This window comes from Gambusia affinis, linkage group LG13 (assembly GCF_019740435.1).
Source record: "Gambusia affinis linkage group LG13, SWU_Gaff_1.0, whole genome shotgun sequence".
Classification (NCBI taxonomy): Eukaryota; Metazoa; Chordata; class Actinopteri; order Cyprinodontiformes; family Poeciliidae; genus Gambusia; species Gambusia affinis.
The window spans coordinates 16,980,056-16,996,863 of NC_057880.1; the positions used below are offsets into that span (position 1 = coordinate 16,980,056).

Below are 16,808 nucleotides of genomic sequence, written 5' to 3' on the forward strand. Positions count from 1 at the left end.
ATGAAATGTAGTTTAACAAAAAGTAAAGTAAATGTCATTCTTGTTCACAATTTGGTAGATGAGGTTGATGAAAAAGGAAGGTGTTATTTCTCATAAATGACCTTCTATTAAATATCTTATTGATGTCTTTGTTAGTCACAGGGATAAAGTGCTTTGCTACTTTTAACAGCAATGCAAAAGAAGACAAAATGTCCCATTTCTAGAGAATGCATTTTCTTTCAAAGTTTTCTGATGAATGTTAAAAGCAGCATTGCTTTTACTGAGTCATCTTTACTTGACTTTGCGGAGGTACAGGAAAAGGCATAATGCTTTCTTTTAGCTACATTTCTAAAAGAATGTAACAGTGACTGAAGTCAACAGTTTTTGTTTACAGTGACAGGATCTGAAGTAGATAAAGTTTTAAAAACTTACAAAATCCTGGAAAGTACAAAAGTGGTGTTTGAAACATCTAGTTTTGCTTATAATTTCTCTTAGCTTTAAGAATAAAACCAACAGTATGTTTTGGTCTTTTTGTGATATGTACCTGGGTGTATGTGGAGGTATGTTGGCACAATGGAATCAAACAATGGAATCAAACACCTGAGAGGACACACTAAAAATCTTGTCAACAACTCTGTACTAAAATGACGCAAAGTGATTTTTGAGACCTTATTTAAGGTCGACACATTGTTAGAGGAAAAGTAGTGTATTACTAGGCTGGTGGTATGAAAACAATCAATTTGTGTTTTGCTATTATTTTTATTGCACCTAATGTCTAAGTGCTTGTTTTCATGTCAGTGTATTGTTGCAGTTGTAGTTATGTATAATGTGTACGTAATATGTGTATCTTTGTGTCTTTCTTGAGTTGTTTCTATAATAATATGTACATTTGTTGCATATATGTGTTTTTTAACTCTGTGAAACAATGTTTTATATCTTGTCTATGTAGGCTGCCTGAGATGTTCCAATACCAGATACCGATTTGTATTCCTAATTCTGATCTGAGTCATTCAGAGTGAACATTTGTCGATGCCAAGCTCATTTTTAATGACCCGAGTAAATGTCTCAAAATTGAATCCCCAAGAGACTCATTATTGTCTTTGCATCGCATTAAAATCAGAATTTAAAAAATGATTGTGAATTTTAACATCAACATTATCAAAGCTGTATGTAGGATTTTACAATTTGGCAATTTCAAAAATATTTGAGAATTGTTTATTTAAAACATTAAAATATAGGTAATTTTCAATGTTATGTGAATAAATTCAAGTATGAGTCTTCTGAAAATATGTCCAATATTAAGCAATAATTTCACTACGCTCAAGATTTTCTTTTGTTTATGTCTAACAGGGAAACGATGGAGCTCCAGGCAGACAAGGACTTCCAGGGCCTCCAGTAAGTTGCTCCAGTCTTCACAGGATTTAGTTTCCTATAGTGTCTCAAAACCCCACAAGGGTCACAGGTTTTATTTTGGCTGGACATGTAATGTTACCTTTAAAGGTTAGAGTGTGAAAGTCGTCTGTTTGGTGCTTGTTTAGCGTTTCTCGTAATAGCACAGCACAACTGACAAACAAGTACAAACATGATGAAATTGCGGCCACATGCTTGCTGGCACCGAGTCTCATTCCATCCTTTTTAAAAGACGAGTGAGTAAGCACTTCCAGTGGCAAATCTATAATTCATTGGCTATCTCCTTGAACTTACTGAGCGCCTCTGGAACACACACACGCACACACACGTACACCTTGGTCTTATAAACCTGCAGCTAGGGAGGAAAGGGGATGGCTTAGTGGCCTGAAAAGGGCACAGGCCTTCACTTGCTTCTAAATGAGAGCCTTGACTTCTTCTTGGTTTACATTAGTTGCCCTCTAAAAATCTATCACTAAAGAACATCCTTACAATGCTAAAACATAAATTCAGGATTACCTCGTGATACCCAAAATCTTTTAAATTATAAGAGATCTTTTGTACTTCTTTAACATCCGTGTCTTTTGGATTCGGACTGCTTCCAGGTTTATGAAAATCTGTTATTTTCTACTTGTTCAACTCTTTTCTTTTCTCAGCCACACATTCGTTCTCTTTCTTTCTCAGTGTAGTCACCAGATGCAGATGCTATGTTGCTTTTAAGGGCTTAGCTGTGTATAATTGCTCAAGACCCAGAGTATAGTTTTCTACCTGAAACCAGAGAACTCTTGCAGAGGGGATGTGTGATTCTCTGACTGTGTTTCAGGGTGCCCCATATGTGGAGGGAAACGGGATGAGCAGTCTGTACAAGCTGCAGGTAAAAAAGATATATAGATTTTAAGTTATGTTTGTAATTTGATTTAATGAATTTGATGATGCCTGGCTAGTGAATTGAATTTGACCCACATTGTAAAATATTTAGTCATTACATAAAGAAATGTCTTTGCAGAGTGGTGGAGCTATTTTAGGACCTCCTGGAGCGCCCGGTGCTCCGGTAAGTGTTGTTGTGCCTCAGGTAAATCCTTTAAAGTGTGCTGTAAGGAACTCTAGCAAACAGGCATGCTGATACTGTATGAGCTGCAGAGCCTGCGAGGGCTGAATAACAAACAACCTGACCAGGCCTCCAGTGTTATCATGGTTCTGAAGCATTTATATCACAGTCAATCACTTAGGGTTGGCAAAGGCCAAGAGGCTTCCTGACTCCCAAACAGGTGCCTCTGATCAACGCCGGGACTCACAACATCATTGATATGCAAAAGGAAACTTTAGAAGTTGGTATGCTCTGAGCGGTGGAGACGTGGCCCGATTTGCTTATCGCTCCCAACCTCCTTTTGCCTTATCAGACAGTTTGTAATCTTGTCCAGTCCAGGGAGACGTTCAGTCACAGGGCCTGCAGGCATCCATTCGCTGAAACGAACACTTAGGGAGGTGACAAAGAGCAGACGTTGTGCTGTCCCCCCAGTGCACAATGCACATGAACTACAGCTAAATCTCAAGAACGTCTCAGCCTGTACTGCATCTATCACAGCCCAACACCTCCTCGGGAGCAATCAATAAGAGAGCTTCCTCATCAGTGTTAAGAGGTATAAGACAGATAATGTATCTTTTTTTTTTTCTTTTTATTTATTAGAAAAATGCAGCTTTGGTGTGTAAAGTCATATTGGATTGTATAATGCTCACCTGAAATAATACTGCAGAATTGTCATCATTTACAGACAGACACGTTTGAGGGAAAATGAAGCAACAATGAATAGTATGAGTTTTACCTACAACAGAATATATCTACCTGTCATTTCAGACTGAGTTTAGACTTTCTATTATTCTGGTTGTCACATCTATGGCAGTAATCTGTCTTCTTTGTTTCTTTTTCCTTTAAGGGCCCAAAAGGAGATGAAGGACCTGTCGTGAGTAGAAACTGTTCGTTCTGAAATGTGTATTTTTCATACAACACAGAAAGGAAGAATTCAGAGCTGCTTTTTATCATGATCTCACAGGTTTTTTCACTATATAGCATAAGTCAATAAAGCCTCAAGCCTGAGTGCTTAAACACTCTCAGTAGAAACTCAAAGTACACAAAAACGAAAAGAAATGACCTTGTCTCAAACAAATATGAAGCTTTTTTAATATATTGTTTTGCTAGTAGGGACCTACAAACACTTACTGCATTTCTAATGTGCTCCTCAGCCGCTTGCTTTTGTACCAAATTGGGAAAACAATCCGTTTGCAATCCACATATACATGCAACCGACTTGACGTTTCTGCTGTAACCCCGAATTCCTCATCCTCATGGGACCAATTCCATTTTTTATTGTGTTGGTCGCACAGTGATTTTTCACCAGAATGTTAATTTGACATCCTAATAAATTGTGCCGTCCGGCCACAGAGCCATGCTGGAATTGCCCCAATCTGTCTCACAGCTGATCCTCTGGCTCATCCACCCTCTCCCTTCTTTCCGTTAGCCACAATGGCTTATTCGTGACAATCTGCATGTGTGACAATTACCCGGACAATTCATCTATGTCGGCACCGGTTGCTTCTCTGTTCTGTGTAATGGTGTTTTTCCATGGCAGCCTGAGCAAGAGGAGGTAGACAGAGGCCATCACTTGCGCAAGAACCGGGAATGGATCTTTATTTTTAGAGCAGATGAAAGACTGATTTTGAAATGAGGTTGTTTTCTTTCTAATGTTCCTGTAGCCCACATGATGTAACAGTATGTGCAGTAGAAGACTTGAAGCTTTTAACCCAAAGCCGTTTGAAACAAATGGATACATAGGGACACGCATCAATTGAGGACTAAAAATATTAAGATAAGAGACAGAATGCAGAAACTGCATTATGCAACCAAATACACTTTTCTTTTCTATGTACATTTCTTTGAAAAATTACTTTCCTCCTACAGGTAAATTCATAGACATAAATCAAAAATTACCAAGCAAATGGAGCAAGGTTTTACCCATACAATTTTCTTCTCTTTTGCAGCTTACATGTTTCAAATAATACAGCATATTTTAATATCAGACAAAGAAAACTTTGACACACCTAGTCGTCTTTACTGCCAGATCAGAAGAATCAACAGAACACCTAAATAGAACATATTTGACAATATGACTTAGGCTGGAGGATCTCAAAACACAATCACAAGAACTTAAAGAACTTAAGAATGTATAGCTTAGAAATGTTCTTGAATGGAGGAAAACAGATGTGAACCTTCCAAGGAGTGACCAGCCTTCACACTTATTCAAATAATGCATCGACATCCAGAAATTTGCTAAAAAAAAACAACTCAGCATCTTACTCACTGCAATAAACTCAGTTGAGTTTACTAGTACAACAGTTAGAGGGACGATGTGTACAAAGGGTGTTGATGGGAGAGTTACAAGGTAAAAAAAAATCTCACCATGAAACTGAAAAGTAAGATTGAAAAACACACAATGGCGTGTCTAATATTTTTCAAAAACACTTTGAAAATGATTGAAAAAGCAACATATTAAACCCATGGGGAAAAGAAATGACTAGAATAAAAAATTAAATGAAGATTTTGGACTTTAATCTTGAGATTGGGTAAAGAGAAAGTTCTTCCATTGAACAATTTTTTTAAAGGCAAACTCCCCCATGCCAATGGAGAAAACTGTTTTGCAGTTATCATTAAAGGGGTGCAGCAACCAATTTTTAGGCCAACTGAGATTTTGCTTTTTCACATAGTCAGGGTGGATTGGCTTGCTTTTTTTCCTGAATAATGTTTGGCATTATTGGAAAAATGTTTTCAAACTGGTTTATCGTTGTCTGATGTTAAAATTTGTTTGTTGAGCAGAAACATATTTGGCAACTAACTTATTTGCAGTCCTGTGACTTTAGTTTGTATTTCCTTGTTTATGAAGATTCATTATTATGCATTTCAATTTAGGTTTATAATTATGCCTTTTGCCAATGGCATTGCATTTGTGGGATGTGAGGTAAAAATAGCACCATTCTTTATTTCGAAATAGGTGGAAGCAGCAACTCTTAATCTACTTTATTAGTGACCTGATCAGCTTAACACTGCAGGTGGTGTGCTCTTCTCTCACAGGGGGAACCAGGACCCATGGGCTTACCCGGGCTTGAAGGGCTCCCCGGTGCCAAGGTAGGCAACAGAGCCGTTTCTCTCCCGCAAATGAGCTTCCCTTGATTGCAGCATGAGTAAAATGCATTCTCTCTGGAGCATTCTCATTATACAAAGTTCTAAAGAGCTTCTTTGTGAAAGGACATATCCATCTTCGGAAGAGTAAAAATGCTTGGCACTGTGAACATTATAGGTGCTAGTTAAAGTTATGAGCCAGCTTCAAGGAAACTAAATGTTTTGGGTTTTTTGTTGTTTTAGAGAAATTCAATTACTTGTGTTTCTGTTTAAATATTGCCTGGAGCAATTTCAGGTCTACATGTCCAGAAAGGATATACTGCAATTTAATAAAATGGCTGCACAATGAATTGCAAACACTAGGGAGATGCATTTTCTTGAAGATAACGAAACTGGGCTGGACGGAACCAGCATCCAACTTTGTGTGACTGGCAGTGTGTGACTATGAGCTGAGTGGAGATTTTGTGAAACTGGAATATGTGACATCAAGGGACATTTATTCTTCTAGGAAATGCTGTCGGAGGTTTCGTATGCGCACATAAGTGTCAGCTGTGCAAAACAATAATAATAATAAAGCTTATTCAAACTTAATTTATGCATCTAAGTGGATTGCTAAGGAGTGTTAGCCTTTTTATCTCCTCCCGCATTTGCTTCATTAAACCATGAGTTTCACAGTAACATTCACAGCACATGTAAGTGCAGGGTCTTATAATGAAAACGTTTGAACTTTTTCACATTTGACTTTTAGTCCCAGTGATTTTTTTTTAAGTTTGTGCCTATAACATGACAAAATTAGAATAATAATTCAAAGCTTGTGAAAACCTTTGCAGGGCACTTTACCTACTGTGTATTGTATCTCCTGGATATGACAGGTTTTTACAGTTTGTCATCTCCCTGATTTATGTTGTATTTTCAGGGCGATATCGGTCTGCCTGGTCCTCCTGGGACATCAGGTCCTCCAGTAAGTAATTTATGTATGTTCTGCTTATTATTATTTCTACTCATTTGTGTCATAATTGTTTTTGACCCAAGATCTGTATTCTTTAAGTCCTCTGCTAGCATCAGTTCAGCTGTGTTTCCATTAAGAATTGAACAACATGAGTTAGTTAACACTAGTAATCATTTGGAGTATATAAAGGGATTATAGAGTGACTATATTATAAATGCAAGGCTGCAGACATGACACTACTGAGGACCTATCAAACAAGACATGTTCCCCTACTGTCTGTGATTGACAGGGGAAACCCGGAACACGGGGAGAGCCAGGGATCCCAGGAGAGCCGGTGAGGAGCAGTCTCTAGCTCTCTTTTAACTGTCAATCCACGTATGATCCCCTTGCCACTTCAGTCTGACACACCAACTGTCTCTGTTCTTGGACAGGGCGAGAGGGGGCCCATCGGAGAGACCGGATTCCCTGGACCCGAGGGACCTCAAGGTCTTCCTGTAAGGATGCAAATCTTTTCATTAGAGAACCCTACAGCACTGTCCACACACCTTTGCACTTGTAGATTCATTCACAATTCCAGCTTTTGTGCTAACAAAGGCCAACATGGTTCAAGGACAATATGGATGAAATATGTATGTTATCTACCACTCGTCCTGTAGATTATTATATTCCCACATTCCTCTATGTAATTACCATCAGAGATAGTTTCTGTAATATTCCCTGTAAGTGCACAATGGAACAGTGTTCACTCAGCAATCAGGATCATTATCCCTCGGTTGAGATATCTCATTAACTGTGGAGATTACTAGGAGTGCAACAGTGCTGATCCAATCGAAGGTGGGAGCTGATACAAAATGTCTTTGTTTGTGTTGCGGTTCCTGAGCAGGGGAGGCCTGGAAAAGATGGAACTCCTGGATACAAGGTGAGTAGTTTTAAATCCCCTTATAGAAAGTGCTTTACATCAGCCGGGCTACAGAGAGATGGCACAGCAGATTTTTATCCCCCCCTACGGCAACAGTGTGCTGACTGCATTAAAGCGATTTGCATATTTGAGATTTTAGCGATAGAAACTAAATGGAATCCTGAAGGTTTAAGGGTTTGTTGACTTTTATTCTTCTTACCCTAATTATACAGTTAAGGCTTTCAGACAATGATAAAATGTTTGTAATGGAGGGCGTTAGACACTTCAAATTAATGATGTGTTTGGTTTTGGGGTTTTTTTGTTGTTTTTTTGTTGTTTTTTTGTTTTTTTTGCTTGCTGAACCTGGCTTGAACTGAGACAAATCCAGCAGAAAAAAGTCTGCTTTTAGATTGCTGATCAAATTTACTATGCACCGTTTACCTCATGAAAACTAAGAATGGTCCTGGAGGATGCAGAATGGATCCGCTTGAATGGCCGTCCCACACACATTATATGATCCAACACCAAAACTTGACTGATTGTGGTTATTACTGTTTTGCCCAGATATACAAGATGTTTTCCACCTTACACCTAAATGGCAGACCCAACGCTTTATTGTTTGTTCATTTTTATTATTTAGTATTCCTCCACTATAATCTCTCCATTCCACTGAGGCTCTCATTCTAGTGGAACAACAGTGCCATCTAGTTGGTGGCTTCTCTCATCTGCATAGATTGCTTGCTCACTCCTTTGAGCTTTAATATAATGCTCAAGGAAGCACATTTCAGTGGGCAAGATGATAGATTTAAGCTTCCCATCAGGCAGTGGGGAATACAGCATGCTGCAGATTAAAGCAGGCAAGGGAGAATGGCATCACAAAGCGGTGCCCGCTTTAAAACCACATCATGCCAGATTGTCTTTTGCGTGCCTCCTGTAATCCAGCGGGAAATTGATACAAAGATGCTCCCCGAGGTAATGCTGTGAGCAAAGTAAAAGGAAGCAATGAGGAGTGACAGGGAGGGGACCAGATGACTCAAAATGTTGTGACATGAAGCCGGAGACAGGTATTTTCCTCGCGGCTCATCCGTACAGTAAAGACAGCTGGTGGGAAAGCAGGCCTTTGTCAAACAAAACCGGAGTGATGCAGAGGAGCCGTGACATTGCAGAAGGTGAAGCACTATAATGGGAAATATTATACAAGCAGTAGAACCTGAGCAGAGTCTAAAGCAGTCAATGCACAGTCATCTGATAAGAGTGTACCTGGAGTTTGTATAAAAGTAACAGTAGGAGTTTTTGTAAAGATTCACTGTAAAATACTGGAACATTTCCAAACAACACTTATGTAATGTTCATCATCTTGGTTTTTTCCACAGGTTGCATCATCAGATTTTGTTGCCAATTTCTATTCACCAATTGTGTAGCCCGGCGGTTTTCAAAGTGTGAGGCGCGCCTCCCCGGGGGGGCGCCAGAGCACTTTAGGGGAGGCGCGGTGCGAGGGAAAAAAATAAACCGGAAAAGCTATCTGCTTGCTGTCTACTGATGTGAGAGAAACGTCTTTTACGCACACGATCAACTCTGTGGATTTAGGAAAAAGTTGGTACTGTGGGGTGCGCGTGTGGAGCGGGGATCAGTGGAAATGTTTCCCCCCTTAGAGGATGTTTTGGCCAGTGATGTCAGTAACGTTACTGACGTCGGACCACTTTTTTCAGTAATGAGTAATCTAACGCGTTGCTATTTCAAATCCAGTAGTCAGACTACAGTTACTTATCAAAATCACTGTGCGTTACTGTCTTCTTTTGTTATTTAATCGTATTTCCTCTACGTGTCTTGTCGAGTGACCGACGTCTCTATGCGACAGAAATGTAAACAATGGAGGGAGATGCGCGTTTTGTTGGTGGAAAAACTGGAACTATTTTGAGTTTCTGTCGACAAGTCCGATTATTATAAGCGGCTTTGGGCTTCATTTTTTTAAAGTCGCTTGCAGATTTAATGAGCGGCGGGTTGCGCCTTTTTGGGCTCGTTTTTGAACGTGAAGTTGCTCATTTGGGCTTGGAAATAAGCAGAGACGCAATAAATCCCAGAATTTGTCCGTCATTAAGGTAGTTTTACTCCGTCTCTCCCTGTTCATCATTTCCCGGATGATCCGTCCCGCTGTGTCTTTGTAAATGTCAACTTAATTTATTACCTCTCAATGACATCGAGCTTCGCGTTGCGCTCCAGAAAACTGCAAACATCGAGACCAATATGAACAGCGCAATAAACGTGAAAACAGCCACGAATAAACGTGTCCGTAGTTGGCAATAGTTATAATGGCAAGTTAGCACCGTTATAATTATTAATATTACGGTTAGTGTCGCAGCCATCGGAGCTGTGGAGCTGCAGGAGGAGCTCTGTGCTGCGACATCAAACTCAGGGGCGTAACGCAGAATCTGGAGGCTGGGGGGAGGGGGGCTTTAAAATCCTTCTTAGAGTTTTCCAGACAACAGTGGACCACACAAATTACTCATGTTTTTTATTTTTTGTACTGTTTTTTGTACAATCTCCTCTTCAGTTCAACCTTATCAGTGGAGACACATTGTTGATGTTACCATTATAAAATAACTTACAATTAAGTATTGGCAAAGCTCAATGTGATTTTCACAGGAGGCGCTCTGCCAGCAGTTGTTAGCAGCTGCTGAAAGTAACTAAAAAGTTACTTAATCCTGCAGTTAGTTACTTTCCTGCAGTTAGTTACTACTTGACTTGGAAAGTAACTTAGTTACTTTCCAAGTCAAGTAGTCAGTAATATAACTAAGTTACTTTTTCAAGGAGTAATCAGTAGTCCGATTAAAGTTACTTTTTCAAAGTAACTATGACATCACTGGTTTTGGCCAGAGCAGGGCTGAAGGTGGTGGGGGGTGGGGGGGGGGGGGGAGGCGCAGCAGGCCTTAAGCTCCTTGAAGGGGGGCTCACCCTTTCATACTTTGAAAACCCCTGGTGTAGCCAATTACAGTTTCACTTTATGAATGTACATCTCAAGGTTCACAACCCAATGGCTCTACCAAGCTGCAAATCAATTCTAGATATTGCCACCAGGTGGTACAATGTGGAAGTTTCAATATTACATTAAGTCAGGCTCATTTGTATTCCGTGGACAAGCATTCAAAGTTTGGTGTAAAACTTACCTTCTTAATGGAAGGTGCAGCATTAATGAAATATTTTGAATATGACATTATTATCTATTATTGGAGAAACTTTGAAAGGTTTACAGTGTCATGGAGGGTCATTCACCATAATAATCTATGACCTTGTTGGAGCTAAGGTGATGTAATAAATTTACCACATCAATATGTTAAATGGTCGTTCCCATGGAAATGCACAAAATTTGGTATGGATCTGTATGAAACATTCCAGGAGTCGCAGCTGATTAAAATTCCAATGTAATCCTAATGAGATTCTTTGGGGTTGACAGAAATTATTCATATCTAGCTTAGTGCAAATCAAAACGTACACGTGTGATGTACAAACTTATCACACCAACATTGTGTAGCCGACAGTGTCTGTTCAGCGTATGATTTAACAAGAACGTAATCTCTCTCATCAAAGGCAACTTGAAATGTGTATAAGTCTGACTTTAAAGTCAGTCCCTTCTTGTTCTAAGTGGGTGGAGCACAAGTAATGTCAGAAAATGAGCATGTGAATGTTTTGATGGCTGTTCTGTGATGACACACACATCATTTTAGGTACAACTCCAACCTTATGTGTAGAAGTCATTATTTATTTATTTGTTTTTTATGGTGAAAATGCTGATTTTGAAGTTTGGCCACACCCACATGCTTTGATGTAGCAGAAAGCTTTTGATAACATTTGATGACCAATGCCTAAAGGCTATACTGAATCTTTTTCTAAAAGGACAGCTCTATGATGAGTTTGATCAGATATGTGTTTAAAAGAGAGAAAGTGAAGTGAAGCCATTTTTAATTAAAAATTAAAAATGGCTTCACTTCATTTTCTGACTTATTTTGAGGTTAGCCCATGGCTCCAATATTGGTGATGTTGGCATTAACATATTGTGAGTCAAATATGATATAGGAAGCATAAAGTTTCAAAGTGTTTCAAAGCAAGTTGTAATGTTTCAAAAAGCTTGCATCTTGCTTATGATGGACCAGGTTGTATAACACATAAAATCACCAAATTCCTGTCACCTGCCAATTGTGCATCTCTAATGATGGAGGCTTTTATAATATTTATTGGTTCCTATTACTAGAAAAGAGTATATGTCTATTACAGTTATTATTTTAAGGATCTCATTTTTCTGCCACAGTCTTAAAGTTTGTTTTGCCTATTTTTTTCAAAGGGCTTCACAGGTACACCAGGTGACAGAGGATCCAAAGGTGAACGTGTAAGTTGCATTATCCTCTTCTCTGGAGTAGAATCTGGTTTATGTCTCTAACAACAATGGAAAGAACATGTTCATGAAATGGTGATGAAAGGATAGCAATCAAAGTTACAAGGAATGTCCATTTCAGCACAAATATTACAAATCCCCACAAGCACATAAACATAAAAAAGGGCATGTAATGCTCATTGTGGGTTTTCTATTGTGTTTGCCAAATTTTGTCACAGTTCTGGAATAATTTTGCTTAACTTTTATACTTAGTTAATTTTTCTTCTTTTTTTAAAATGTAGCTAATAGAGAAGGGAAAAAGTAGACTTTTTACTTTTTTTGCTACTAAGGCAGAACAGGTAAATGCAAAGGCAAATGCTGCAATTTATGGAAGCTTTAGGGAAGTATCAGACCTTACACTGATTTCAGCAGCTAAAGCCCGATCCAGCATTTACAAATTGGGCCCACATTGGGGGAAATGATCTGAAAAATTATCCCATATGCTCTTTTTTCTGGGTTACATAATAGAGCAATGTTCATTGCCTTTGTGGTTTTGATCCAAGACAAGTCTTAATAAAAAGATGTGTTGATCAGTTTGAATGGATTTTCTTAATAATCATTAGAGACAAAACTGAGACCTATGGGTTTATGTAGGAAACCCAAATGAATGCTGAACAATCAGTCGGATACAATCAGCCAATTTTTTGTAAATTAAATGCAATAAAACTAGGAAGTTGTAGGATTTTGGCAAATTAAATCTACCAACAGCAGGCCTTTCTAGGCGGGCGGGGGGATTGGAATAATATGTTCCAACTTCAAAAAAAAAAAAAAACTACAAGTAAGTCTCAACTAGGTAAAACCTGTGTGCCACATATACATGTGGAATTTGCACAGACAGCAAGCTTAATAAACAGCAGAGCTTTCTTTTTAATGCAGGGTGATCCAGGCATTCCTGGAGAAAGAGGCGTTCAAGGTGAAAGGGGTCGCATGGGTGACCCTGGCATGGTTGGACCGATGGGGCCTCCAGGTGAAAAAGGAGATCCTGGGCCCCCTGGACAGCTGGGGAGCGTAAAACTCCTGGTAAGTTGAAAATTTGCAAACGCTTTCACATTAAAGTTCTTTCTTCTCGTATAACTTAAATCATCTGACAGGAGGTGGCAGTTTGTGTAACTAGCTTAGTTCTTCCTGCCTGGTTGGGAAGCAATGTATCTACAGCTTTTTGCATGAAACATCAAACAAAGCTGAGCGAGGGAGCTCGTTGTTCGTTCTCTGCTCAGCGCTTCCCACTCCCGATCATCTAGGCGTAACAGAAGGTCAAAGCAGGAGAGAGTCGGAAACAGAGGGAAAGACAGAGATATGTGGGCGTGCCAAGAGCTCTGCAGAGCGGAGAAAACACCTCCATCTGTCACAGACATTTTTACGCTCACAGTAGTTATATAACATTCACAGCGATGAAAAGCCGTTTTGAGTGCAACGATACAACATTGGAGCCTGTTGTGTGTTATTGTTATGAATGCTGCACTGGAAAGTAATGCAGTTGAGAACAGTTCTCCCGACTGACATAAACTTGAGCCTGAAAGTTCTTTGAGTGGAACAACATGTACTGTATGCAGAGAAGTAAAGTTGTTTTAGCGGTTTACCGCAGCAGAAAAACTTCACAGTCAAAGATGTTATTAATGAACAAATTATTAGAAATTATCTGTAAACTTGAGCATTTGGCTGTATTTCGCATCCATTCATTCGTCTGAAATATTTTCTGAATTTAGTTCAAAGACAGTGGGGGGTCGGAGGGGGTTTGGCTGCAGAGCTGTCAGACTGGCTTCTGAGGAGCTTTGGCAGCTTTCTTTTTTTTTTAAATCAACTATGGGAAAATGTGTTGATGTTTTTGGACAAAACAGCTCTTTTTTGTTAAAGCGATGTGCCAGAGCATTCATAGTGTTAGCACTCACTTTGCCTCCATTGCTTCTCTGTGCCCTACAGAGCAGCTGTAGCTTTAACACAGCTTGAACTGCAGAAAGGAGGCTAGCCAAAATGTTTTGGAGACACTGTTGAGATATTGACAAGCTAAATAAAGTAAACAAAAATAAAAACTGAAGCACTTTTTTTTATTTTAGGTGACTTAAAAAGAGCCTGATGCAGTCAGAGATATATCTAGATTTTATTTTATTTTTTTCCTTCTTGGGGGGAACGAAGCAGGGGCACAGATGGTAGAAGGGTGACACACTGAAATTGCAATTTTATCAAAACTCCCTGTAGTCTTAGATCGCAATGAATAGCATGCCAAGATATGAAGTTAAAAAGATGGGGTGGGGGGACTATTTTGTATCCTTCCAGAAATTGGTCTTCAGTGTGAAAGTTTCAATTTGAAATGCTAATCTATTTGCAACACAAACAGTCTAACTGACTGCTCCATTGAGGGTGGCTGGCAGGGCTGGGTGAACAATCAGACTTAAAGGGTAGCTCAGTGCAGCACTTATATCATTGCAGACACCACACCAATTTGCTTATCGATCGCCCACTCTATTTTTTCCTTTATCCCTGAACAAGACCCCAGATGAACTACAGACAAAGCACAATCTAATGACCCCTTACTATGGGGAACATAAATGGAAACAATGTTTCCTCACTTGGATGCAGGTCATTGGGGCCCCCTGCTGGAGTCACATCTAGGGGTAGGGTATGCTGGGGAGGACCAGGTATCCCTAGAGCCCCGCTGGGCAGAACCCGAGATGTAAACCTGGGTCTTCCTTCCCATCCATCATGAGCTCATAGACAAAGGGCTCAGGTGCTATGTTGACCTTGGCAGTCTGATCCTTAGCAACAGAGTCCAGCTCGTAGGACATGGAGTGTACATCCCAAGGACTTCTGATTTTAAGATGAACTGTTTGCTCAAAAGGTGGGGCTTATTCCCCATTTTATTTCCCTTGGAAATTGGATTTCACATACGAGAATCACATAACACCCAATTTTAGCAGGACTTAGCTGCAAATCAGATACCAGTAAAGCTCATTAATTGTTATAGTCAGGAACCAGGCTATCTATTGTGTATTGATTTCCATATTATGAATCCAGACCCTAAATAAACATGTTCGCACATGGAGATAGTATAGCCCAATGTGTTGAACTGGTTCAGTAGTAGAGGGATCACCAGAAAAGCAAATGCATAATTTTGTCCCGCAGTTCTCATTATGCTGTATTTGTAGGGCAGCCCTATCCTTTTCCATTTTCAGAGAAAGTGAGGAAACCCTGGAACATACATTAGGTAATCAAAACATCCATCCATCCATCCATCCATCCATTGTCTAATCACCCTTCGTCCCTAATGGGGTCGGGAGGGTTGCTGGTGCCTATCCCCAGCTAACGTTCCGGGCGAGAGGCAGGGTTCACCCTGGACAGGTCGCCAGTCTGTCGCAGGGCAACACAGAAAACAGACAGGACAAACAACCATTCACACACACACTCACACCTAGGGAGAATTTGTAGAGCCCAATTAACCTGACAGTCATGTTTTTGGACTGTGGGAGGAAGCCAGAGAACCCAGAGAGAACCCACGCATGCACAGGGAGAACATGCAAACTCCATGCAGAAAGACCCCCGGCCGGGAATCGAACCCAGGACCTTCTTGCTGCAAGGCAACAGCTCTACCAACTGCGCCACTGTGCAGGCCATGTAACCAAAACAATCACAAAGAATTATACAAAAGATGAAGCCTGTCACAAAGACACTCAGAAGAGACACGCTTCAGGCATTTGTCACTGGAGATTCTGAGAACAATAATTAAATTAACATGTATTTTTTTGCTTATTTCAATTTGCACAGTCGAAAGTAAGTCCTGAACGGAGCAAGATTTGCATATTGCACCCTTACAAGGAATAAACTCTTCTTCCAATTTGATTACTGCTGACTGTCCTACCTTTCAAGTTCATATTCTTAGGCGGTCATAACTATGCTCTTCTTTTACAAGCGGCTTAAAGACTTTCTGACTGTGGAAATATTTCTGGATATTATATTTATATTATGCATCTTCATAATAGCTTGCTATATTTTAGAGGCACACAGAGCTAACATAATTCCTTCGTGGCACGGGGTGCATCACTGCTGAGCTGAACATAAAGTAATACCACTTTGGAGAGTTATGGTATCAAATTTAATATTTCTTCCTGAATATGTTTTATTTCTTGCTGAGTTCCGATCTTGAGTTGAGATTGAAAGAGGTCTTAAAGAAAGATTTTTATAGCATTTACTATTCTCTGTTGTTCTTTCTTTTGACAATTTTTGGTTTCAATAATGTCTGTTGGCGGACTTTGTGGAGTATGAATACATGAGGAGTATCCATTTAATTGTTATGCCATGATAACTTTAATCTTCGCTGTATGTTCTTTGCCTCCATATGCCTCAGAATGAAGGTTTAGCTTGTGTTGTCTCTTAATTGGATTTTCCATCTTTCTTGCCCGAGTTAAAATGCTTCAGTAAGTGATCTTTTATTCTCCCTTCACACAGGATGATCCCAGCTTTACAGAAGAACTCAAAATCTTTATCCAAAGTGAAGTAATGAGGATTTTTGAAGGTAAAAATAGTCTGACATTTAATTTAGTTGATGTGTTCTTGTTCACGCTAACACCTCCACTTTTTGCCATTCTCCAAGTTTTTACTCATACAGCCTTTTTGAAAATATTTTCCTGCCCTGCAGAGAAAGTGTCTGGTGCCGCCACGCAACAGAAGACACCTGCCGGCATCTTAGCTTCAACTTTCCAAGGTCCTCCAGGACCCCCGGGCAAGGATGGATCCCCAGGTCCACCAGGAGAGCCTGGGCCACCTGGAACTCAAGGTAGTAGCTTAATTCTCTGAGTTTGAAGGCTTGATTTAACCACCAACTCATTAAACTAAAAAATAACCATAAATGGCTTGGATTACCTGTTGGTGTCTTAATATACTAATACTGACCCATCAAGTGCTTTGAACTTTTCCACATTTTGCCATCTTACACTCACCAAAACTTAGTGCATTTTTCTTGTCTCTTTTGTGATAAATCAACTCA

General features: G+C 39.7%; 1 protein-coding gene across 5 annotated transcripts in view; it reads left to right on the top strand.

Moving 5' to 3' along the window:
* LOC122842560 (collagen alpha-1(XIX) chain-like) overlaps nucleotides 1–16,808 on the top strand; it is a 128,542-nt gene that overhangs the window by 95,270 nt on the left and 16,464 nt on the right. For all 5 annotated transcript variants that reach the window (XR_006372582.1, XM_044136543.1, XM_044136544.1 and 2 more), the window contains 13 exons: nucleotides 1,330–1,374; nucleotides 2,210–2,260; nucleotides 2,393–2,437; nucleotides 3,321–3,347; nucleotides 5,510–5,563; nucleotides 6,474–6,518; nucleotides 6,796–6,840; nucleotides 6,938–7,000; nucleotides 7,390–7,425; nucleotides 11,741–11,785; nucleotides 12,707–12,850; nucleotides 16,271–16,337; nucleotides 16,461–16,598. Coding sequence is in view for 4 of the 5 variants with exons in the window: in XM_044136543.1 (XP_043992478.1) it covers nucleotides 1,330–1,374; nucleotides 2,210–2,260; nucleotides 2,393–2,437; nucleotides 3,321–3,347; nucleotides 5,510–5,563; nucleotides 6,474–6,518; nucleotides 6,796–6,840; nucleotides 6,938–7,000; nucleotides 7,390–7,425; nucleotides 11,741–11,785; nucleotides 12,707–12,850; nucleotides 16,271–16,337; nucleotides 16,461–16,598 (805 nt within the window). In the remaining variant the exon portion in view is untranslated. The remainder of the gene's footprint in view (nucleotides 1–1,329; nucleotides 1,375–2,209; nucleotides 2,261–2,392; nucleotides 2,438–3,320; nucleotides 3,348–5,509; nucleotides 5,564–6,473; nucleotides 6,519–6,795; nucleotides 6,841–6,937; nucleotides 7,001–7,389; nucleotides 7,426–11,740; nucleotides 11,786–12,706; nucleotides 12,851–16,270; nucleotides 16,338–16,460; nucleotides 16,599–16,808) is intronic.